This window comes from Polypterus senegalus, chromosome 4 (genome assembly GCF_016835505.1).
Source record: "Polypterus senegalus isolate Bchr_013 chromosome 4, ASM1683550v1, whole genome shotgun sequence".
Taxonomy (NCBI): Eukaryota; Metazoa; Chordata; class Cladistia; order Polypteriformes; family Polypteridae; genus Polypterus; species Polypterus senegalus.
Window position 1 is genome coordinate 149,091,119 of NC_053157.1, and position 25,576 is coordinate 149,116,694.

The 25,576-nt window shown below is 37.6% G+C and overlaps 1 protein-coding gene across 3 annotated transcripts in view; it reads left to right on the top strand.

Annotated features, from left to right (window-relative positions):
- Positions 1-25,576, top strand: part of crmp1 (collapsin response mediator protein 1) — a 73,205-nt gene that overhangs the window by 1,500 nt on the left and 46,129 nt on the right. Inside the window, exon 1 of one of the 3 annotated variants that reach the window (XM_039751466.1) lies at positions 8,113-8,390. The exons of the other annotated variants lie outside the window; for them this stretch is intronic. Coding sequence (XP_039607400.1) covers positions 8,343-8,390 — 48 coding nt within the window. The 5' untranslated portion in view covers positions 8,113-8,342. Of the gene's footprint in view, positions 1-8,112; positions 8,391-25,576 lie in introns of those variants that run through there. 3 annotated transcript variants of the gene reach the window in all.

A 25,576-nucleotide genomic window follows, 5' to 3' on the forward strand; every position in this document is an offset into this window, starting at 1 on the left:
AAACTTTTTAACCGCACAGCCATTATCCACTTATATTTAACTTATTGTTCCTTGTAAAACCCTGGTGCGACAATCTTTTCAACAACGCCAAGCTTCTTATATAATTTGTTATTGCCGACGTGCAAAATGTAATAATAACGAAAACAACGGCAATTTACAATAGCAGTTTCAACATGGCATGCCTACTTGATTTTATGAAGACATTTACAAATATAATGTTACCATAACACGTTACTGGCTTCCCTGCTTAGTCTGCAATTTTAAAATTCGAATAGACCAAAATGAAGAACGTAATCGTCGCCAATGATGTAACGCTAATGAGATTAGCGCAATATGGGTAAGGATTAAACCCAGTGGCTTTGCCAAGATGTCATCCTGCACTCAAAATAATAATGGTTCTGTAATGAACCTTTACTGGATTGTGTGGTTCCTTAGAACCACTGCTTTAAAAAGAACCGTTCTTTGCATGTGAAATTGGTTATTTGTGCTTTGAAACGTTTACTAATATGTGGAGACGGCAGACAAGTTTAATTCACAATAGGCTACCTAACAGGATACTAACAGATCAAGAAAACCTGTATTGAGTCTGTTATTGTAGGCAACAAGAGTCCTTTTAAAATTGTAAACCCATTGGTATTTCACAGATCTATTATCATCCATTTATGAAGACTGTTATCTAAATGAATTAAAAGCTTTTCTGGAAAAAACATATGGATGGTCTTTTGGGATCTAAAACTGGTACATTTTGGGCAACACTCTGAAGTACTGTGGCATCTTATTTTTGAAGAGTAGACATTTGGATTTAGCTAAATGCCAAAAGAGTCTATACATTTATTTGTACAGATTTTTTCATTGAGTGAGCAGATTAACCTTTTTGGATGGACAGGCCAGCCTCCTGTGGCCACACACCCTTATAACACCAATGATAGACAGCATGCTTATACTGATTTGTGTTCTAATCTTTGCTATCACCGGGCTACATTTGTTTGTACTCTAGTAAATCATGACTCCGACTGTGCTAATAAATGACTGATTTCAGGGATGGAGTCTGTAAATGGTAGTCAAAACAATACTACAAGATACAGGCAAAAATCTGTTTTCAGTCAGGAGTTAACAAGTTAATACAAAAAAACAGCACAGTCATTCTTTCATTTTCATTCTGCTTACCATGATGACGTTAGCTACACAGAAGTTGCCACCTTATCCTCAGTAATTTAATTTTATATAGAGAATTGTTTTTCTTTTCTTTTTTTTTTTGGTTGAAATGCTACTAGAATGTTGTTTGTACTGCAGTTTCCATTAGCAAACAAATCCAATTAAATACATAAAAACCTTGCATCCACTTAATCCAATTAAGGATCGTACGGGGCTGGAGCCTACTGCAGGGAGGTAGTAGCCAATGCCAGAGGAGGTTCCAGGCCCTCTCTGGAAATGCTCACACAGTCTCATTTACAAATGAACAGCTTAAAATTGACAGTTAACCTACTGCTGTATGTGCACGTATTAGGGAATACAGGAGGAAATTGCAGAGGAAACACAAGCTGACAGAGGAGGAGGGCATGCAAGCTCCACTCAGAAGGATTCAAACAAGGACTCCAAATCAAATAGACCTCAGTGCTGTTTTGAAACCTTCCAACCAATTAAATATATTAAGGTTCCATAATATAACAAGGTAAAACAAGGAAATGCTGAATATGTTTATACCAACTGCAAACTGCAGCAACTTATTTTTATTTATTATTAGTTTTATCACTCTCTAAAATTATTTTAAATGGTTTTAGGATTCAAAGCCTTTAATGTTTTATGCTAATACTGTAGAAAACAAGGTGGCCCCTGGTATGACTGACCATTAGAGTTTATTGTAGTATGCTTAGTGACTATTTGGCCACCAGTTTGGTCTTTAAATTGTAAAGATGTATCCAAGCTACAGCCCCACCATGGAACACCGATAAAAATATATAAAGAAAAGGAATGATGAGTCTTAATGGGTCAAATCATGAATAAATAAGAATTTTAATTATAATTCCTAATAATTATATTTACTCCTAGCCTTATACCTTCTACATGATGATAAACTACTTGCTGTGGAGTCACCTGCTATTAAGTGTTATATGAACTAATTTGTTCTCATTAATCTGACAAATGGGAAACTGTTACTGGTGTATACTTTAGGAGAGGGGTGTCGAACTCCGGGCCTGGAGGGCCACAGTGGCTGCAGGTTTTCATTCTCACCCTTTTCCTAATCAGTGACCAGGTTTCACTGCTAATTAACTCCTTTTTCCTTCATTTTAATAGCCCTGTTTTTAAGGATTCAGTCCTCTGAATTGATTCTTTTCTTCATTAAATGGCAGCCAAACAGAAATCAGATGTGAAAAGAGCCAAAAGATGATCATTCTAAACTGGGGCTTCAAACACCAACCAATTTCACTCCAACCCATTTCTTAATGAGAAGCCAATTCTTGCTGTTAATTAAACCCATTATTTAATTCTAAACTCTGTTGCTGCTCTCATTCTGCCACAATAGACATTTGCAAAACTGTTGATTTTCTGATTTTTTCTGAGAACACCATGAAAATGTTTTGGTGACCTGAGCAGATCAGCCTTACTGAGAACCTAACTACTCTTTAATTTCAGATATTGTGTGATGGGCACACAGGTGAGCTGCTCATGTGGTGGCTTGTTTTGTGTCTCATTATTGTTTGGCTGCTAATTAAGGAAAAAGAGACAACTAGGGGGCATGAGTCAAGTGAATTAAAACAAAGGCAAAAGAAGTTAATTAGCTGTGAAAACTAGTCACTAATTAAGAAGATGGTTAGAATGAAAACCTGTAGCCACTGCAGCCCTCCAGGACTGGAGCTCGACACCCCGCTTTAAGAGAATGCCTTATTAATTGTCACCAGGTGGGAGGGGGTAGGTCTCAGTGGTCTTGTGGATGCTGTTTTTTGTAAGATAGTTAGCACATGTATTGAGATGTTAAGTGTTTACTGGTGCACTTCTAAAATTTCACAGAGCAAAATCCATAAAATTAAAAATAAAACACAGATACTGTAATAATTTCTTGTTACTAAGTATTATCCTAGTTGAAGCATACACAGGGGATAAATTCAATTGATATTTGAATGTTGTTTTCTGTACAATGCTGTATAACTCACTTCTACATCATCTGGCCAAAATGTAATACATTCTTTCCACTTAAAGCTAGCCATTTTGTATTTGGCTTGAACTTTCCATCCACAGAGGATTTGCATATCATGGAAATATAACCACTATGATCCAATCATGGACATGCCACCAGTCCATCCATCACATGGTATGCTAAAACCAGACAGGCCATTTTTGAATTTCCTATCATCCTGAAAACAGTCTTTAGATTATTCCAAGGAAATGCACAGAAATACTGAGAAAGTATGGCTTGTCCACACAAAAGGTACCAAAACAAGAAACTGAACTGGGAAAAACTCAACCCATGTTTCTTGCCCCATATTTTAAACATAACTCTTTTCTCAGCTCAACAAAGCAGTATGAAAGTCATTGCAGAATAAGCACTTTGGAGTGTACATTCTTCAATGGATTAAAAATCACCAATCATATCAATTCTACTCAAAACAGGCCATATCAGACCAATCAGAGATTGTGTATGTATCAAGTAAAGCTAACAAACTAGGAAGTGCACAAGTGTGATATTTTAAGACACTTAGTTCTGAGACAGGCTGACTCAGGTACATATTTAAAAGAGTACTCCACGCAAAGATAATTTCTTTATATGTTACTTGCCCAAAGTAGTTTTTAGAGGAGGAGGAGGAGGTTGGGAGCATGCGCTGATAGCGTGTTGCCGTACCCACCACACGATGAACCACCTGGATTGAGACCTGAGTGCAGCAGTGACACCTCAGCACCACACTAGAACAGTGAAAGGTTTTTCATGGTAGCTGGAGTGCCAGTCCTGCCACCAACCCCCAAGTTTTCCCTGTAAGTTGGAGGAGCTGCTTGGAGGTTAAGGGTGATGGAAAAAAATTTGATCTGATGTTTTCATGGAGAAATTACACATTGAATATTCAAACTCAATGGAACCCTATGGTGTCCAGCACTGGACAACAGAAAAAATTGTGGAAAACATCCATGAAAAGAAGAACACAAATTCTCATATAACCCGTCTCAAGTAATCCACATGTCCTGTTATCCATTCGAATGGTCAGATATGTGTGACACAAGTTATATGAGACTTTTTTTTTTTTCCTATGGACCTTTTTCACATTGTTTGCTGTTGTTGAGAACTGGACACCATATGGTCCTGCTTAATTTGAATCTTCTTTATGTCTCTTCTCCATTAAATCATGACATTAAAATTATTTTCTCGGCCACCACTACAAAGTACATACTGTAAGTCAAATTTGAAAAGATGTATCATATTTTAGTGGCGTATTCCTTTAGCCCAGCTATACTGTTGCACATTTGTGCTCATTTCATTAAGAACCTAATCGAGAATTTAAGTTTCTGAAAAAAATATATTGGGCTCAGAGAACAAGAAATCAATATGCCAAACACACAGAAATACATGTCCAATTTCCTATGGAGGATGCAGACATATTTTTTAGAATAGCAATAGCAAAAACACAGACACCAAAAAAAGTAAGTGTGCCAGGACTTGAAGCAAACATCCATCCATCCATCCATTTTCCAACCTGCTGAATCCGAACACAGGGTCATGGGGGTCTGCTGGAGCCAATCCCAGCCAACACAGGGCACAAGGCAGGAACCAATCCCGGGCAGGGTGCTAACCCACCGCAGTGAAGCAAACATAATTTATAAAAGCCTATGGCTTTCTGCAAATCATTCAGCAGCATAAATAAAGTAAATCTGAGTGGCAGAACAGTTTGCTTTCTATCCATCCATCCATTATCTGCTATATTCTAACTACAGGGTCACAGGGGTCTGCTGGAGCCAATCCCAGCCAGCACAGGGTGCAAGGCTGGAACAATCCCCGGGCAGGGTGCCAGCCCACCACAGGGCACACACACACCAAGCACACACTATGGACAATTTAGAATCACCAGTGCACCTAACTGGTATGTCTTTGGACTGTGGGAGGAAACTGGAGCACCCAGAGGAAACCCACGCAGACCCAGGGAGAACATGAAAACTCCATTCAGGGAGGACCCGGGAAGTGAACTCGGGTCTCCTTAATGTGAGGCAGCAGCGCTACCACTGTGCCTCCGTGCCGTCCGCAGGTGCTTTCTAGTTCAATTGAATTATTGTATGTGTAAGCAGTGTCAAAGTGCTTGTAGGCAGTACTGTAAAAAAAATGCACCCAGCAAGTGCAAAAGGTGTTGTTTGCAGTACACAAATAATGAAATATCTTATTATACGAGTGGCATTGACATGAGAGAAGACTGGACTCCTTTGGTACTGTGTCTCTTTGGAGAATCCTTGGGTTGCTGCTGCTTTGACTTTGTGTTGAATGAGTGGTTACTCATAGAGTCCTGAATGAGGCACATTGTCTGCATTGTGAGGGAGCGTCTGTTACGGCAATATGGCCATGTGGCGCAATTCCCCGAAGGTGATCCGGCTTGCAGGATCCTCATTGTTTAGGACCCAAATAGCTGGACCACACCAAGGGGACGTCCAAGTAACACCTGGCTGTGGCAGACAGAGGGACATTTCTGGAGGGTGGGACTGGACTGTGTGTCTGCCTGGGGGGTTGCCAACCAGGATCCAGAGTTGTTTTGTCGTGTGGTGGGTGTGGCAACACGCTGTACCAGTGCATGTTCCACAACCTGACCTGACCTGGCTTTGAGGGTTGTGTTTGTTTGGTTTTAAACTTTAGAGTTATGTGTATGAGCACATGCGTGTAAATGTGTTTGTATATAGCATTGTAAAACCACACTATCCCAAATCCCCCAGGCCATCTTGTGTGCTTTGAGGGTGAATCTAGACGCTGTATAAATAATATCAGTGTTACTGTTCCATGACAGTCATTTACATTCAACCAATCAGCGTTAAACTCAGCCACTGACAACACAAAACAGATGTGCACAAAAAACGAACAAAATCTCTTTTTAAATTCAAAAGACATTTCATTTATGAGCCTGCACATAAGTCATTTTTAAAATTTCTAAGGAAACCGAATTTTTAATCCACTGTCTTAAAAGTAAACTGGCCTGCCTTAAGGCATTAAGTTAGTCGTTTATGATGTCAGAGGTTAAAGATAAACGATTGTCCTTGAATCCAAACTCATCAGTTCTTCCATTAACAACAGAAACACAACGGTATCACTACCGGAAATCTCTGGATGTCCGTGTTACTACTACTCCCGCTAGTGCAGAACTTTACAGCCACAATACAAAATATGGTACACTGCTGTCAGAAATTATTAAACGAGCTCATTTTTGCTGCCATGTTAGTTTGATTTTTACTATCTCACTATCTGAGACCCGCTAAATTCACTTGTGAAATTCTGTGTCCCGTTACGTTTTCACTCACTACTCTGAGTAAAAGTCTAAACATTAGCAATACCCGTGCAAAAGAAAAGCTCATTGGATAAGACACTTACATTTTTTCAGCTGAAACTGAACAACCAACAACACAACTTTATTTGCTCACTATAGTAACGTTGGGATTTTGCGACCATTAATGGCTAAACGAAGCTTTAGTGACGTTGTGCTTACCGATTGGCTGCAGTTCATGACGTCATGCAGGCGACACGCAACAGGTATCAAAGGTCTTGCGGCTGTGCGCGCCTTTTTAAAATAACCCCTACTGCTATCCGCGTTACTTTTATTTTGTGCATTTCGCGCATTTACTGCAATATTAAGTAACAAATACGTAGGACCACAGACGAAGAGCATTTTTAAATACAAAAACGCTCATTAGTGCCACTTGAAAAAATTGAGCCTGTAAAGAAATGTACAGTTGTGCTTATTGAGGTGAAGCCCCTGCAGCCTGAGCGATTTTGAAATGTTTCCGTGCCAAAAAGAATGACCTGTCAGTTTTTAGCATTCGAGCTAAATTTTGACTCTACCATATTATAATAAGAATGCCACACGATGATCCTTCGAATTGTTCTTCACTTCTTTTTATAGTACAGTCTGACTATGACATGAATCGGGAATGGCTGTGTAATGATTCGGGATTAAATGAAAATTAAATTAAAGTACTGTACATGTAAATAAATACATGTTTGTTAATGCATAAAATGTATTAATAGCAGTCATGAATAAACGCACGTTTGCCTTCTGTCAACCAGTTCGTGTGTACGGTGCCCCACACGCATTATTACAGGGTAGTTGCCAGTCGGGGCCAACACGACATAATTGATGAACAGTCAAAGTTTCCTGACAACGAACTACAGGAGAAAAAATCTGTTCATCATATCTATCTGTTTTTAGCAGTCCTAAAACTTTCCGCTCCTACTGTAAGACTGCGTATTTTTTCCGTGAAACGCATCCTCAAATCAGACAAATCTAGCTGGAAATGGAACTTGAAGGAATAAAACTATTTGCTGCGTCACTCTGTCCAGCACGAATTCATCATTTAGTCTCTGTGTTACAGTATATAGAGCCTTTCGATGTAAGTTGTGTATACAAACACCGTAAAACATACGGGTCCTTTAGGGCACGAGTGTTTATATAGCGCCTTTTATGATGCAAAAGCGCTTAATCATTTAGTCATCGCCTTCAGTACATCCAGTGCAACCGAGGATATTCAGTGGCAGCAGGTTATATTTAAAAAGCACGGGTAAGCAAAAGAGTTACTGTTTTACTTCTCAAATTACACTTACAGCATGTGTCGGCATGTTCACATATGTGCGGAGATACTGTATATGAAGTGATCGTTAGAGAATTTCACGTCTATTTTAACTTTACCTTCAGAATTTATAAGAATATTGGTACAAATGGCTTTTGTCTTGATTTTCCCATGCACTACAAATAGGTTGCAATGAATGAGCAATAAAATGACACGCAGGCGAGGACAATAAGAATACCATATGATTAGGCTGGCCCGATGGCACTGTCCTAGTCGTGCAAGGCAGCCAGTACAGCCGTTCTTTGCCTGTCGCCGCCCGCATCACAGCTGACTTTTTTTTTTCTCTGGGCAGTCTGATGTCTTTGAAGGCAGCCAGCGCCATCTCCGTGAAGGCATCGCGGCCGCCTCTAGTCGGAGCTCTTGACAACTCCCTTCAGGGGAGACACGTCCCTGCATTATTTGCAACAAAAAGGTGAAGATTTACAGATCCCATTTTCATTAGGAGCCACTAGGAGGAAAATCGAATTTAAAAAGATATTTGATATTTTGTATTACTTTTTATTTGGGAAGACATAGCGGTGTGATTTCCGTATGAAATCATGTCTGTGTCTGGATATCAAGGCAAGAAAAGCATCCCTCACATCACGGTAAGCTCTTCCGTTTTTGACTGCTTTTGTTACGGTTGTCTTTTTCTTCTGATTTATAGATAGGTGTGACAGGACAGCGTTGTTGGCCATGGTGCTGAAGACGTTTGCAGGCGGCTCTCTGTACGCTACAGGAGGGGAGAGATTAGACTTGAAGGCAGACGTGAGACAAATCTGAGCCATGGCGGCTTGTTACAGACTTACTGTACTGGATTTCTGTACTGTACTGTGGATTTCTAGGGCGGGAGGTGGCTTTGGTATTACACAAATTCAGCTTTGTGCAAAGGCGCTCTGAACGCTGTTTTTCATCCAGGCTACGTATATTAATTACATCATTTGAAAGGCATTCGTGATCGATGGCTGCCATAGCCCTAGGAAAGGATGGGTTATGTTAGAATGGGGTAATATTCTGTAATGTTCACCATTTAGTTTAGTGACATCAGGTCTTATGTACGTGAAATGACAAGCGTGATCTGCTGAGATACGAATCTGTCATAGATGTGGAAAACAACGATAGGGTGGGACGAGTCAAGAGATGTTGGCTGTAGTAGAGCTGAGCGTACTGGAAATGAGAAAAAAGGACAAAAGATGGAGGGAGAATACTGGCGTATTCGAATGTATATGCCTTCGAATTCTTCTTTGCCTGTTTTTAAATGAAATAACTTCAATTCAAAACATCCCCGGTCTTTTTCACAGACTGAAGTAGCAATCATCTACTGTTTGTTTTTCACCTGTAGCAAGATTAAAATTGTTTCACAGCAACACCTCCTGCTCTGTTAATTAAACAATGGTACATACATTGAAAAAGCGCAATAAAGCATCTCACCTAAGCGCTTCGTTGTATTCTGTGGTGACTTCTGTTAGGACCCGAAAGAACGACCGACATTATGAAAGACGGACACCCATGGTTTGGGTCAAATAAAGCCTTTGGTTTGGTTCAGAGCTAGGAATTCTGGAATTATTAGAGACTGTTTAAAAAAAAACAAAAAGACGTTCAGATTTTTCATCTGTTAATCTGCAGCATTAAGTGAGAGAGACATATATGTGTGAGTGTGTGTGTGTGTTATGGGCCTTTTGTTAAAGGTTTTATGATGGAATATTCTATTGCATACGTATATCATATATTTTGATGCAAAAACCCAGACTTTGACCAGTTATGTCCCCATGCTGGAATGTGAAATGAACCTATAGGAACAATGTAATGAGTCATTTTTCGTAGTTATTTTAAAGCAATTATTTTTTCAAAGATATTTTGAAAATGTGCAGGAAATAACCAAAAGGCATTTTGGCATAATTATGCAGTTGTTATAGAAGGTTAACAAATAATATCCTAACGTCAGGAGAAATCCTTCAGTACTCTGTACTATTTAAAAATGTTGGGTCCTCCTCAAGTGTAAACACAACTAAGGAGTAAAACTCATCTGCCTATCAATTTTTGTTTAGCTGCTCTTACAGAGCATTCTCTCATAAGATGCTTTAGCATTGATTATCATTTTAGTGTTGGCAAGTAGTACTAAAACAAATATTTTTTTCTCAAAAGATCTACATTTTTAATATATATATATATATATATATATATATATATATATATATATATATATATATATTCACACGAAAAACACCTAATGAAAACACTTAGTTTGTTTTGTTTCTGTTATTTTTGAAAGCTTTTGTTTGAATATGTTATTTTCAGATACACTGTTTTAATAGACATTTCATCTGCTTGAGTAGCATTTGTTTAACTGGTATGGTAGTTAGCACTGCTTCCTCACAACTCCAGGGTCTTGCGTTTGAAACCCAGACCTATACTTATTGTGTTTTGATGATGTGTTTTTCTGGTGTCCAGTTTTCCTTCCATTTTTCAAACTGGTCACTCTACTTTAGCTCCTTTTGAGTGTAAGTGTAGGTGCATGCACAAGTGTGCCCTGCTGTGGTCCAGCGCTGATTCCTGCCTTGCTCTCAGTGTTAGGTATTAACTTACTGTTGCCCTGATCTTTATATATCAGGATTAGAAAATTAATGGATAGATGTTTAAATAATAGCTCTAATATGGCAGGTTCAAATTACTAATAAAAGTAAGTGTCCATTGTTAAATAAATTCATTATAGTTAAATAATTAATTAATGGGCAGATATTGTAAGACTCGGTTTACATTAATCTGTTTTGAACTACTTTTTCTTCTTGTGTGGTTAAACAAGTGTGTGTCCTTATGTGTATTCATTATTTAATTAGGAATTTGTAAAGTTTGCAGTCTCATTTGCCTGTGAACATCTTACATGCTGAGACTGCCCTCAGTGAAGAATGCAGTACAAAAATAAACTAAATTGAATTTATTGATCATGATACTATCTCATCCTTCATTACTTTTTTTCTAGAATATAACAATCGTGTTTTGTATCAAGCAAAGTTCCAGAGTCAGTCCTGACTCTTTGTGTGACCTCAATTTAGTCATTATACTTGTTTCTTCTTTGAGCTGGTGTTTACCCTGAAAGATGACATATCCTGGAATAATTATTGAATGAGTTTGATTGGCTGATTAATGTATCTTTTAGTCATCCACATGGAGTTTTGCCTCTCAGTATTGGTTAAATAATATCATATATACACAATATGTGTGTTGTCCTTTATAATAAGGGCACTATGTTTGATATGACTGAACACCATCGTTTATTTTTCAAATAAAATGCAAATATTTTGCATGGTCATGTACAGTATTTCTTGTACTGTAAACTAGCAAAAAGTTATATCAGGAGTACTTAATATAGCATATCTCATGGTAGTCTGTGGCATGAGATAAGTAGCAATAATATTACAATTATTCATTATAAAATGACATTAAATTAGGAAGGTTCAGAGTATATTAAATAAGGTTCAACAGGGGCATATAAAACTACATATAAAAAAGTAAATAAAAAGACTGAATAACGCATATATCATTTGTTATAATTCAGCGGACTCTCATAGTTTATTAGAGTATTAAAGGAGTTAACTCCTAGCTTTATGCCTCATTCAGAATGTAATTAAAAGAACAAGACAGGTAACAATTAATTCATCACACCATCATCGAAAGCGGATGGAAAAATTTTACACTAATAAATGGAAAAGTACAATTTCTTTAATCATATTGTATCACTTACAAAAAAGAATAAAGTATTTTTGCTGCTTTGGGAAGAGAATAGTACAGCCGGTAGTCAGGAGCCCAGCTCTGATTTTGTCAGATTGTGTCTTTGATGGAGTTTGCATGCTGTTTCCATCTGAAAACTTTGTTTTGCTACACAGAGTTTATATGTTGTATTTGTTTTGGGCCAGAGCACTGGCATGATTGGGCAAGAGAGAGATGGGTGGAAAGTTCTTGCAGGATATTATAGATCAGGCATTCCAGCAGTTGGTTGGGATACATGATTTACTATCTAAAATTAGTGAGACTAGGGAGGGAAGACAATAAGTGGCAATATCCCCTTACTACTAGAGGCCATGAGGTCCCATGTAAGAATATATTAGATGTTTAAGAGTATAGGTTGCATTTGTGCTTCCACAGAGAGGGGCCTAATTGGACAGCTAAAGGTTCAGAAGCACCATGAACCTCTAAATGGACCTTTAATCTTGTTTATCTGGAGCAAATGGAGAGTCATCTGATATGAGAAGTGACCCAACCCTGTGATAGGGACTAAAGTCACCACACTGGCAATGATTTATTGATGAGAGCTTGGCATAAAGACCCATCTGGTTGGTGGAAGTTATGATCTCCATCTAGAGCTGTAAATCACTGACATACTGTTTATCTGAAATGTTAGGTGTTATTGGTACATAAGGTCAACCGAATAAACTATGGTAGATGTGACCATTGGTAGACCACATAACTTTTGATATTAAATGGAATCTGCAGATTTTTAAGCAATGTATACATTGTGATAAAAACGTAAAAACTTGCAATTGGATTTTATGTGGAGCTTCGTAGTTTAAAGACTTCATATATGTTAAGAACTGATCATCCTCATTTTTATTCTGTTATGAACACCTTGCAAATAGGAAGGTGCCAAGTGGATTTAGGAAAAAGAATGGCCTTGCAAAGAACTATATAAAATGGATTAACCATACCAAAATTAACAAAACTGCCCAATTAATAAAAAGAAGAAAAATATGTCAAATAAGTTAGAAAATAAAGCAGACTGAATTGCAGAATGCCAAAACCCAGATTCTTTAGACATTCTGCAATTCCTGGTTAAAGCCATAGTGGAAACATGCTGAGCAGCGCTGACCAGTCTACCCTACTTCCTCCTGAAAAATTCTCAGTGGCTTTGAGACCGGTTAAAAGATATCCAAAAACCCTATCACGTCCGTTTGTTTTCTTCCAGGTTGCTAAATCCTGTTCATCTTTTAAAAGAAGGGCATCCTACCTACATGTTTAAACCAAATTAGCTAGCTCAGTCTGCAGAAGCAGTGATTCTACTCTAATGTCACCTCTTATGGCCCCTCACCCTATCATGGAGAGTAAGCCCAGCATCCAATGCTAGAAACTCATTTTGGTCACTTGTACTCAAAATGTAATTTTTTTCAGTCACTTCCCAGAGCTTGTGATCCTTAGGTCCCACTTCACCACCTTATTTTGGGGAATGTTCACAAAACAGCTGCCTCTGCACCTATTCCTTTGTCAGTCTCACAGTCTCTGTTTTCCTCATTTGAGAACAAGACTCCAACTTACTTAACTTCTTCATTTGGTGCACCTGTTTGCCCCCAACCAGAAGACAAGAAGCCACTCATTTCTGGGAGACGACCATAACCTCTGACTTGTAGGTATTAATTCTTATCCTAACCAAATTATACTGAGCTGCAAATCATTCCATTATGCTCCAGAGACCACAATCAAACGAGGACAATTTAACCTACAAATTGCATACTGTTGATGCAACCCTTAGGTTTCTAAATAGGATTCTCTCCAGTTCTTGGCTGCTCCTTAATATCCTTTCCATGAAACTAATACCAGGAGGGGAGAAATGGTTCACCCTTGGTAAAATCCAATGAACACATTGAATGAACTTGAATAAATGACAAGTATTCAAACAACCGAAGGTCCACAAGTATAAGAACCAACTGGCAGGCAGCAACAGCCCCTGATCCCTATTTCTTGGAAGCACCTTTCATAAAATATCACAATTCAGAACATTTTTCCAAGTCCACAAAGTACTTATAGATGCATTTGGCAAACTCAAGGGCAAAGAGTTGATCTACTCTTTGGAAATATGTAAAATAGTTAAATTAAAACAAATCTTTTCATGCAGAGAGAAAAAAGTTAATAAAATAACAATAGGCAGTAGTGACCAATGCTGCACTTCAGCAAATGATGTGAAAAATGTACATGGAAAAAAGAAAAAAAAATCTGACATTATTTGTGTCTTATAATTCACATATCAGGTATCCAGTCATATGCTCAAAATGTACAAAATATAACCACCTTTCCTAAAATATTGTTAAAGACTGTAGATAGTTTTGGAAAAATTGGCACTATAAATGGTAAAAGCATTCCAACAATACTGTGCTTTTGAATTGAAGACAGGACACTTAACCATTGAATGCAGGGAGAGGTGGGTCATCAGAGGCAATGCGTATGCCCGGTATCCACCACAGCTGTGAAACTCTCTGGTGACCACATACCCTGGGCAGATGGATTCTAACAGTTTGGAGACACGTCGAAGTGCTCTGATTGCTGTGTCTGAAACATAGCAATCACTGAGTTGCTTTTATGCCAGCTTCTCCAGGTAGACCTGTCCTCCTCAGACAGATCTCGAGAACATGTGAAGCTTGCTCCTCTCAGGTTCAGACACAAGTGTGCTACACTATTATTTTCACATCACACCTGGGTACCTCTCATGGCCCAGCACTGTGCCACGGCACACTCATTGACAAACACTGATCTAGTAATTAAACAGTATAAAAATTTCACAATTACAGTAACTAAAATTATTATTGTTTTCTGTATTATTATGGTATTGTTAAAATGTAGTTAATTTTTTAAAAATACTAATACATTGTGTAATTTGACTACATTTTGTATTGAAAAAGAATGTAAACTATGGTTATTTAAAAAGCAAAAATTCACAGTCCCATATGTTTTAAACCAGAATGTTTTAATGTCAGATGCTGGAAATACACATACTGTAAATAAACTATTATTTACACAGCTTTTATGTCCAGTGATGTACAAGTGATTCAAATTAACAAAATACACTGGATTGATCACCCTGTGCAGTAAACAGTGCAGACACGCAGGTAACACTAACTTCAAGATAATACATATCAGGGCTTGAAAATCATTTTTGAAACTGCGGGAATTTAATTTAACACAAAGGGGGATTTCGGACCCTGCAGGGTGTAATGAAAATGTGTTGGGAGGAGTGGGTGTCAAAACCCACATTGTTATTAATATTTCTTATATTTTTTTAATGCCCCAAAGTTTACAATTTAGTAGTTTATAGGATGTTGAGTATATAAGGTTATTGACCATTCTTTCAAATAATTTTTCACTGTTTTTAAACTTTAAATAATTCTTCAAATTTGCATTTAGAGATTTACACTAATATTAGATAAAATCGTGGACTTGTCGAGGGAATATCGCATCAATAGAGTATTACAAAAAAAATCTACTGAATATAACATAAAATATGTTGAAATATCCATACTATGCTGTTTTCCCTGTCAGAGCTTTAATACAGTTGAGCAGTCAACACAAGGCAGTAAATGTGAATGTTGTTAATGTAAATAATTTTATATATTTACTTAAATATAATTAATATATTATTTGATTAACTGTCACAGTAGCCACTATATTAGGTTCAAATCCAGCACCTGACTGTCACTGTGGATTTTGCATTTTCTCCCTGTGTTTCTGTGCTTTTTCCCTGGGTACTCCTGTTTTTTTCCCACATTCTCAAATCTTTGCAAGTTTGGTTAAATAGTCTTTTCCTGTCTTGTATCCAGTACCTCAAGTATAGGCTTTTACTCTGTGAATTGGGTTAAGGAGGTTTGAGAATGACTATGACTATTATTAGTTTGCCAGACAACATAACACAATTTCTTTAAAATTAACATGAACTGTTGTTCATTGTGTTGCATTGTGTCTTTGTGGACCTGGAGAAAGCATATGACAGGGTGCTTAGGAGGAGTTGTGGTGTTGTATGAGGAAGTCGGGAGTGAAAGAGAAGTATGAAAGGTTTGTACAGGATATGTGCGAGGGATGCATGAAAGTGCTGAGGTCTGCAGTAGGAGTGATGGATGCATTCAATGTGGAGGTGGGATTACATCAGGGATCGGCTCTGAGCCCTTTCTTATTTGAAATGGTGATGGACAGGTTGACAGATGAGATTAGATAGGAGTCCCCTTGGACTATGATGTTTGCTGTTGACATTGTGATCTGTAGTTAGAATAGGGAGCAGGTTGAGGAGACCCTGGAGTGGTGGAGATATGCTCTAGAGAGGAGAGGAATGCTAGGTCATTAGAAACAAGACAGAATACATGTGTGTGAATGAGAGAGAGGTCAGTGGAATGGTGAGTATGCAGGGAGTAGAGCTGGCGAACTTGGATGAGTTTAAATACTTGAGATCAACAGCGCAAAGTAAATGGGATTTTGGAAGAGGGGTGGAATGGGTGGAGAAGTGTGTCAAAAGTGATTTTTGACATAAAGTTGTCAGCAAGAGTGAAAGGGAAGGTCTACAGGACGATAGTGAGACCAGCTATGTTATATGGGTTGGAGACGGTGACACTGACCAGAAAGCAGGAGAGAGCTGGAGGTGGCAGAGTTAAAGATTTGCATCAAGTGTGACAAGGATGAATAGGATTAGAAATGTGTACATTAGAGGGTCAGCTCAAGTTGGACAGTTGGGAGACAAAATCAGAGAGGCACGATTGCATTGGTTTGGACATGTGCAGAGGAGAGATGCTGCGAATATTGGGAGAAGGATACTAAAGATAGAGCTGCCAGGGAAGAGGAAAAGAGGAAGACCTAAGAGAAGGTTTATGGATGTGGTGAGAGAGGACATGCAGCTGATAGGTGTAACAGAACAAGATGCAGAGGACAGGAAGATATGGAAAAAGATGATCCGCTTGGCAACCCCTATCGGGAGCAGCCAAAAGAAGAAGAAGAAGAATGATTGTGTTTCCCAATGCAGCCACAAATTGGCAGCAGTCTGTTAGTCAAGTGAAAAATCACAAAATTGAATACATATTCCCTGAATAATCCAAGTCAATTTCTGGAATGTTTTAATTGATTTTAATGCAAGAATGTGCTTCAGGCTTTTTTAGCCTTCAATTTAACAAAGTTTATTAGAGTTTCTTCTAAAGCACAGTTTAAAAAAAGGGCACTGTGTGCAGCTTCACTACACGGCCAATTGTTGAATTCCACATCTCCTTATTCTGGTCAAGATTAGCTACAACAGGTAGCTGAGATTTTTTTGTACAGTGGAAGAGCATAACTAAAAGTTGACAATGGAAAAAATAATGTAAAAATAAAATAGGCACAATTATAAATTAGTCATTTTAAACAAGATGTTGAATATTTTTGCAACAACCAAGAAAGATTGCTTACCAAATAAACACGTGTGAGAAATTTGCATTAAAAGTTGGAATTAGTGGGAATTAAGTTGTGCAAAATATTAACAATCCCACTTTGTATTTCAAACCCTGCATGTGCAGTCAAATACTTACTAGAGCACATAACACTAAAGCTTTGTAATGTTAAGCAATTAGCAAATTAAACAGTAAAAAGTACCTTACCTTAAATTCACTGAGGGTGATTGTCATGAAGGTGACTCATTAAATTCGATGAATTTACCTCTTTCACTGTAACTTTTGTTCTGAATGTTTTGCAGATAGGGTAGTCATCTCCAGTTAACTTCCCCTCAGTGCTTTTCAAACAAATAAAACAGGACCAAACTTCAAATTGAACAACTTCCATTACCGTCTGGCACAGATATATTTAAGCACTAGATTTTCAAATTCCATGCTACGCATGTGTACTTATGTACTTTTTTAAGACACAGTGATCAATGATGTTGTTATGGAGATTAATATATAAGAATTAATTTTGCCTTAAAGAAAGAACTAGCTTTCTTTTTGTAAGTTGTAGCTCCTCCCCAAGCTTTTAGAATGCCTTTACTTTAAGTTAAGTGCTGCTTTGGAAGTGTAATTTTATTGCATGGGGTTGGGCCATGTCTCAAACCAGTTTGCCAAGAGAGATTCTGAATAGCACATTCCATAAGCTCATCCTCCCAGGAACTGCCAGGATTGGAGACAGGTATGAAAATGCAGATTGTGTCTGAAGAATGGTTGTTTTTGATTGGTTTTGAATCAGATGCCACACCACTCCACTGGTTCATGATTTCTGATAAGAATGGTATAAGTCAGTCTCTACTCTCTCCTCTTCTCTCTCTGTCTCTCTCTCTCATCATTTGGCCAAGAAGAGAAGACCACCTCTTTCTCCTTCCACGTTTCCATGATGAAGACAACTCTATCTCAGTAACAATATCCTAATTCAATACTCCATTCCAAAGCCATGTAGTAGCAAAGACCAAGTTGAACAGAACGTAAGACTGAAAGCCACCTACGGATACAAGGTGCACTGCTACTTAGGCTATAATGGTAATTTTGTCACACTCATTTTATTTGGCTTATAATTTAGGCATCTTATCTCTAATACATAACTAGGGGGCTTTGCCCCCTGCTCGCTTCACTCGCTAAACCCCCATTCTCTCCCCCCCCCACCTGCGATACGTGCCAGCCACTTTGCGTCTCTGCCGCTCGCATTGTGAAGAGGGGGGCTGAATGTACCCCAAGGAGGCGTGGTTGTTCCTCCGAAACTCCCCCTTAAACAGTGATACAATGGGAAACAAATATAGTTTTGTTTTTTTTTTACCTCCTCCTGCTCAATCAACTGCTAGCTTGCTGCTGCTGCCATGCCGCAGGATCTGCATCTTGCACGGCACTTTGAACATTTAAAAGCCTGTACAGCAGCTGTCCTTTGTCTCACTGTCTTATCTCTCTTCTCCCTTCTCCCATTCCCGAGACACGCCCCTATGTAAAGGAAGATTTTCTGTTCTTTTAATTGAGAGACAGAACTGTCCCCTCCGACTACACATGGAGCTCAATTCACTCCTGAAAGAGACTTTTGTTTGTTTGAAGTGTTTGAATAATGTTTCTGTCTCTAAAACCTCCTTTGTATCTGTGCATCTCTGTGACCCAAGCGTGATAGCATATGTGGATTTCACTTTCACCAAACAATAAATCTTTTAATTTTCGCGGATACATTGGGAAGAAACACTACTTTTTCCCTGATGGCGACATGAATTAGAAGATCTACAAGTCTCCGACTTAAAAGTTTAAATTCGAACAATATATTCAATCTCTTTTCGCCGTTATTTCACAGAGTAATAATTTCCATTTGTTTGCGCTAATGCGATCTTTACTATCATTTTTTTGAGACTTTCAAACTTTAGTACTTTCATTATCTCTAACCTGCTCTGCATGTGTATCGCGCCAATGTTTTTAAATTCTTTACGATGTTCTACTTTGTCATCTACTCTTTGTCTTTTATTTCCGGCCCCGGGCGTGGTTAAATCTCTTGTCACAAATTCTTGTCTTGCAGGACGTGATAGTGTCTCTCTGAGAAAATCACGTCTTGTCAACTTCCATGTTTTTTTTTTTTAATTTAGAGATTAATTTAAAGTGTAAGACTCTCCTGTTTATTCTATTGCTATGTTTTGTTGTCTGAGATTATAGGTATAAAAAGTAGTGTAAGGCTAAAAGTATTTACATTTTGTTTAGGTCTATGCAGTAAAGAGTATAAGAGGAAACATGGATCACAAAGTACCCTAAATGACAACACAAATGCTAGGAATAATTAAAATATGAATCATGTAATTACTGTCTGGTACAGTATATTGTAAAAACCAGTAATCATTCCCATCTTTATTGCATACATAATTTGTCTACTTGCAGTCACACACCAGTACAGTACCAACTACCATACATTTTCAGAAATGTGGTATGGACGTGGTACCTAGGTATTGATTCTTTTGATGTCTTTATTTGTTTTACATGTTCCAATCTCTCTCACAGCGCTTCATACTAGAGTATCAAAAGTCTGTAGCAATTCAGAGAGTCCAGTTTTTTTTGTCTTAGTCACATGAGTGACTACTGTCCTTTTTAAATAATATTAAAGAGCTTAGTTATTTGGTCAATACAGGTTTTTTAAAACGCACAATGCAGTTCCATCTGGACTAGGTGACTTATCTACATGAACTTGTTTAGAAGTCCTCCTTGCGTTGGGTACAGAAATAAAGAAGGATTAATCGTGCTGTAAGCAATTGAATGTAAGACTGCCTATTATCATCATCAGTGTGGATATAGAAGTCATTCAATTCGTTGGAGAGAGAAAGTGTAGATGAGTTTGGATAAGGTTTTAATTTGTACTCCATATGCGTTTCTAGTCCCTGCCAAAGTTCTCATGAATTATCAACAATGGAAAAAGAAAGGTGTGAGTATGAACATTTACTTCCAACAAACCATGGCATCTGAAAAGTATTTAGGGAGCAATAATATGTTGCACTTGGCATTAACTTTCATGAATAACTTGTGTAATTTATTTGTGTTTTTGAAGCATTTTCAATTTATGGCATTTTTAGAATGGCAAACAATTTCAGCTTATCTTTAAAGGCCAGAAACTTTTAATAACCTTTCTCAATACTGTTATGATGGGTTATTATTATTTCAGGTCACAGAATGCATTTTGTTTAATTATTTTTGGCTTTGATTTAATTTCTTTAGGATAAGATCTGTTTTAAATCAATTTATGACACCATGTTGAACTTTTCTATGCTTGCTGCTATTTTATGTGATGGTCACCACGACTGACCTTTATACCATTGCAACATTGATGTCGTGCGCCATGAACTTCTTTGTTATCTGAGATTGAGGATCCAAGCCAATAGAAAACTGTGTCATTTGATAGTTTTTTTCTCTAGCTTTAGAATCTTTTTACTCTGTTTTTCAACTTCGATTTTGGTTTAGTGAACCTCCTTCAACGTTTTAATTTTGACTCTTTAGTAACTGCCTTGGTTTGGTTTAAGACTGCATCTCATCACATGAAAACTTTTATAATCCTTGACCCTTAACAGTATAATTTGTACTTATTCTGCAACACAAATACTGAACATACTTAAACGATAACCAATATTCAATTAATTTAAAAATTATTCATAACAGTGCTTATTTTTTGATTTTATTATAAGTTGTACCTTTTGTGCAAAATCTGCATTTTTTCCACAGTACAAAGATATCATATAGGCTCCCATTTTGAAAGAACAAAAACCATCTGGACACCTGAGCATCTAGATGCCATTGTTCATAAGCAGAAACCACCAACAGTCCCATTCACTGCAGAAAACACCTTAAAGGCAGATACTGTAAAAACAGCAGAGCTAGAGAGGGTCCAAGAAGAGTGTCATGGGAGACCAACACAATTTTCACAAGACAGTAGTAACAGCGATATTAAAGAAGGGACCAGGTTAATGAGCTTGTGAAATGAAAGTCATCATTAATGTAGCCTCTTTAATGGAGAATATTCTCAGTGGAGTAGTCCCCACAGTAGGTATTGGGCACCAGTGTGGGCTAGCATTTCTAAAATCTTATAAAACATCCCTGACCCCCGAACTGATTTGGGACCTCTAAATAACCGGATGGGAATTTTAAAAGGGATTTCTTGGTCAATGTGTCATTGAATATCTAGTTGGGAGATGAGTTTGAGTGAAGGCTCATTGATGAGGAGAAAAGATTCCAATGGTGAGTGAAAAGAAGAACATTGTTGGCGGATCATTGGAGATCAGAAAATGGGTGTGTTACCTTACCTGAAAGTTAAGGCAAAATATACACCAACCATTGTACCTCTGAACCCTGTCTTGCTGTTAAATGGACAGGACTATTAAATTCTCCTTGGCCCATAGTTCTCTTAAAGATCAAGCACAGTGTCCACAATTCCACCTAACCATTCTGTGCTTTCTCCTACCAGTCAGGAGAAATTGCATTAGCCTTCTGCTACCCTTCAAAGACCACACTCTTCCTTTGATTTCCAAGATGACAAAACCATTTATTATCTCTTCCAACCAGTAATGTTTAACCTTGTCAACAAGTGTGCACTCCTTTTTTTTGGCAATGGGCACTGAAAAATCTTTCCTCTCTTCTGGTGCCACTATCAGGTAGATGACCCTCCACAACCCCTCTTTTTATGTTAAAGGACAGAAGCTTTTTTGTCTTTTGTTTATTTGGTACATGGGATTCTTCTTTCAAGTAAACCCTAGTTTGAGATGATTTTTACATTTTTCCTGGATAGATTACTACTATCTACTATCACTATATGCACAATACTATATTAGATGTAGGTTTTCTGAGATGAAGAATATTATATGACAATAATTTTCTCCATGGGTCAAGTGAAATCCATTTTAAATTTTGCTTTTTTAGTTATCGTTAATGGTCTTTTGTTAAGTGTCTAGTGTAACAAAACTACTGATGTGGTGGTTGTGTTAAATTAGAACTGGAAAACAGTTAATAAATGAAAATAAAATGCAGCAAATTTGAGTATATTGTACTGTTATTTGTTCAGGTTAGTAAATGCAAAATTAATATGTGTGTTGGTCACAAAATAGATGTGTAGTTCAGTTTTTAAAGCCTAACATTAGAAATAAAAGATAAATGTATGAGTAGGGAGTTTATTACAAAAGCATTCTCCTACTTAAAGTAATTTCTGACTAATTGTATGTTTTTTAATATTGAGCTATGCAGACACAGTCTGTCACTGTTGTGTTCTGAAGATGTGCCTGGTGTACTAAATGTCACAAATTACAAGGTAAACAGCATTCTGTGAGATGTGAAATGTGCCTTGCATTCATGAAATAAGATGATGAAAATGGCTGCAGCCAATAAAACACTTGTGATAAATCTGCTGCTGATGTGTACAATGAATCTTTGAACCACCCCATTCCTCTTCTCCCTTAGCCCCTGAGCGATGCAATCCATAACATGGAACAATAGCTCTTCTGAGGCTGGCAGTGGCTCCCTAGGGTAAATCAAAGAAAATGAAGTAGAAACATTTACATGCAAGACCATTGAATCATATGCTTATGTGCATGTGTGTATCTCATATTGCTTTGAATGTGATTGTCATGCCATTTTATGAGAAAATGTTATTCATTATTCTTTATCATTTCTTTTTTAGAATCACTGATTAGTCATGTGAAAAATTAAAACATGCACTTGAATGTGTTACTTTTTTACTTGGTTCACTAGATGTAGAAGATTAACTAGATGAAGAATTCTAATACTGTTGTTTTCAAACTGGCTTGATCCAGTTGTAGTGTAGCTTTAGAACCTTTTCAAAACCAACCATAGAAATGAAACAGTTCATCTCCACGGTGAATTCCTTTGTATTTATTGTCCATTTTACATCTTCTATTATGACTGATTGCTGTTTGTCAATATGACACTGATTTTTACGGCTGTTGTTCCTTATTCTACATTTCCTTATGCAAAATTACCCACCCCCGTATTGCAATATTGTCATATTTATTGTCTAAACATTTCATTGTGGCCCGGGAAAACATCATTTTAAAGCCATCAGGTAATGATCCAAGGTTTGTGTGTAGATGGTGTGACATTAAAGCCTACTTGTCTTGGCTTGATAATGATGTACTAACTCATGTTGAGCCATACCAAAAGCCAGCAGTTTTTCCTAACTTGTTTGTCTTTAGAATTGTGAGCAGTTCAGAATTTCCAGAAAAAGAAACCCACATATAAAGAGAGAGTACATGAAAATTCCACACAGACGGTGATCAAGCCAATGTTTAAACTCTTGTTTCCTGAAGCTGCAAGGGCAGTACCTTTAAGAATCATGCCACCATGCATCAAGCTGGTTTTATGTAGTCACCTAAGTTAAATTCAAAGAAAAGGTTATTTTGAAATAACAATTAGCTGTGAAACATGAAGCAAACTGGATGTTAAAATCAGAAATATGTGTGAAAACTTTATATGGAGAAACATCTTTGTGTCTTTTTATTTTTTAAAAACTCAGTCACCATTGATTAGGACATCCGGATTAAGAAGCCAAACGTTGTCAGATATGGCTTGTTTTAAAAGAACACAACATGATAAGCCTATAGGAAGTTGCTTGACAGCTCTTGAGGTGAAATGGACTGGATAGTTCAGACATGGCATTGTGCTGTCTTTTTAAATTTTTTTCTATGTTCATCAATGATTGCATGAGCTTTACTGGCAAATAGCTTACTTAATCATATTTAATATCAAGTATTATCTTGTGCACATTTTGCAACAAAGAAGCTTTTAATTGTAAGTCACTACAATCAGTTCTGCTGCCAATAAAGCAAGAAAAGCAGCAGCATGGCATGTGGTCGGGCAGTGGTTTTGTAATATACAATGTCAATTTAAATCAATATTTTATCAGAAGCTCACATTTGGGAAAAGCTGTTGTGCTAGTAAAACAGTATGTTGTTTTTTGGGTATGTACTGTATGTAGATGAAGCTTTACATGTGTCTGGCAGTAAGATAAATTCATTCCTCCCTCCTGTATGTGTTTCCACTTGCAGAATACTTTAGTGGATAGTAGGAAAGTGCACACTTTTGAACCATTTACGGTCTCACGCTGAAATTCAAGGTGACTAAATTAAGGGTGCTTCTTGTGCTCTGTAAATTTTGCAACACTAGTCAATTTATTTCTTGCCAGTCTAAACAGCAGTAATTTTATAAGCTGAATGCAAATTAAAATTCAAATGTAATTTGAGTATTTAATATTGTTAGTCTTTTATTGGATTGAAATTTATTTTATATAGTTACATCTATGTGTTGTGGTGTATGGCCGGCTGTTCATCCCGGCCAATACCCCCAAGCCACCAGGTGGAGCCCTCCCTGCAGTATGGAGGTGCACCGAAGACCAGCAGGGCATCATGGACATTGGAGTCTTTATGCACAGCCCTGCTGGATACCATGGGGGCCACTAGGAGACGCTGCAGGGAGGAACGATGTTTATTTGCCATACGCCCCGGAAGTACGTCCGAGTCACATGGACAAGGGGAATGACGTGCTTCCAGGGTCGAGGACTATAAAAGAGACTACAAAACACCAGAGCCTCGAGCTGAGCTGGGTGGAAGGATGGCAACACGTCTGGGAGTGGAGGATTATTGTTTATTGTGATTATTGTGAGTTATTGGAGGAGTATTGTGGAGGAGAGGGTACTTTGTGCACTGTGCAGAATAAATCTAGTCTACTTTTGGACTTTTATCTGGTGTCTGGCGTCTTGGACAAAGGTTCAAGGGAGCAATAGCGCCCCCAATCTGTCACAGTGTACAGGTTTGTAGTTCACTGATGGACCCTATGCATCTCAGAATGATGAAACAGTTGGGCTCTGTTATTGTCTCAAGTATAATATGCATATATTTTGTGTACATACCTCTGTGATGGACTGAATCTTGTGTTGGATTCTGACTTGCACCTGATGCTGCCTGCACCCTTCCAACCCATTTTCAATGATAGATATATAATATTTATATCAGTATGTAGTTGAGTGCAAATGTTGGGCAACTGGAGGAAAATTATTTTTAAAGTTAGTTATCTGGGAATTATTTATTTATTTGATTGTGAAAACTCTGTATATCACTAGAATAATCATTAATATACAATTATAAAAAGTAACAAGCATTTCTTGTTTTTTCTAAGATGTTTACATGGCTTATACAATGGCTAGAGAAACACTTGGTTGGTTTTTAAGCCTCTTCTCAAGGCATCCTAGCTATTTCAATATTTATTAAATTACATGAAAAATATATATGATTCAGATGAATAAGGGAGTGCATAGCTGAAATCAGTATGCTGGTGATGTGATTTAACAAGTAAACAGGTATATTGGATGACAACCACAAGTATGGAGGTGCTTCAGGGGAAGGATTGCAAAAGCCTAGGCCTTCATACTTTGAAATGCATAAAACTGCAATTCTGTATGAACAAGGCAATGGGCAGCGAGCAATAGTACGCCAAACCAAATTTTCTAGATATGGCGCTCAAGTTTCATAAATAAATAAATTAAAAAAGGACAATTCAAAGAAAAACAACAAGATGAAACACCCAACAGCAGCCTG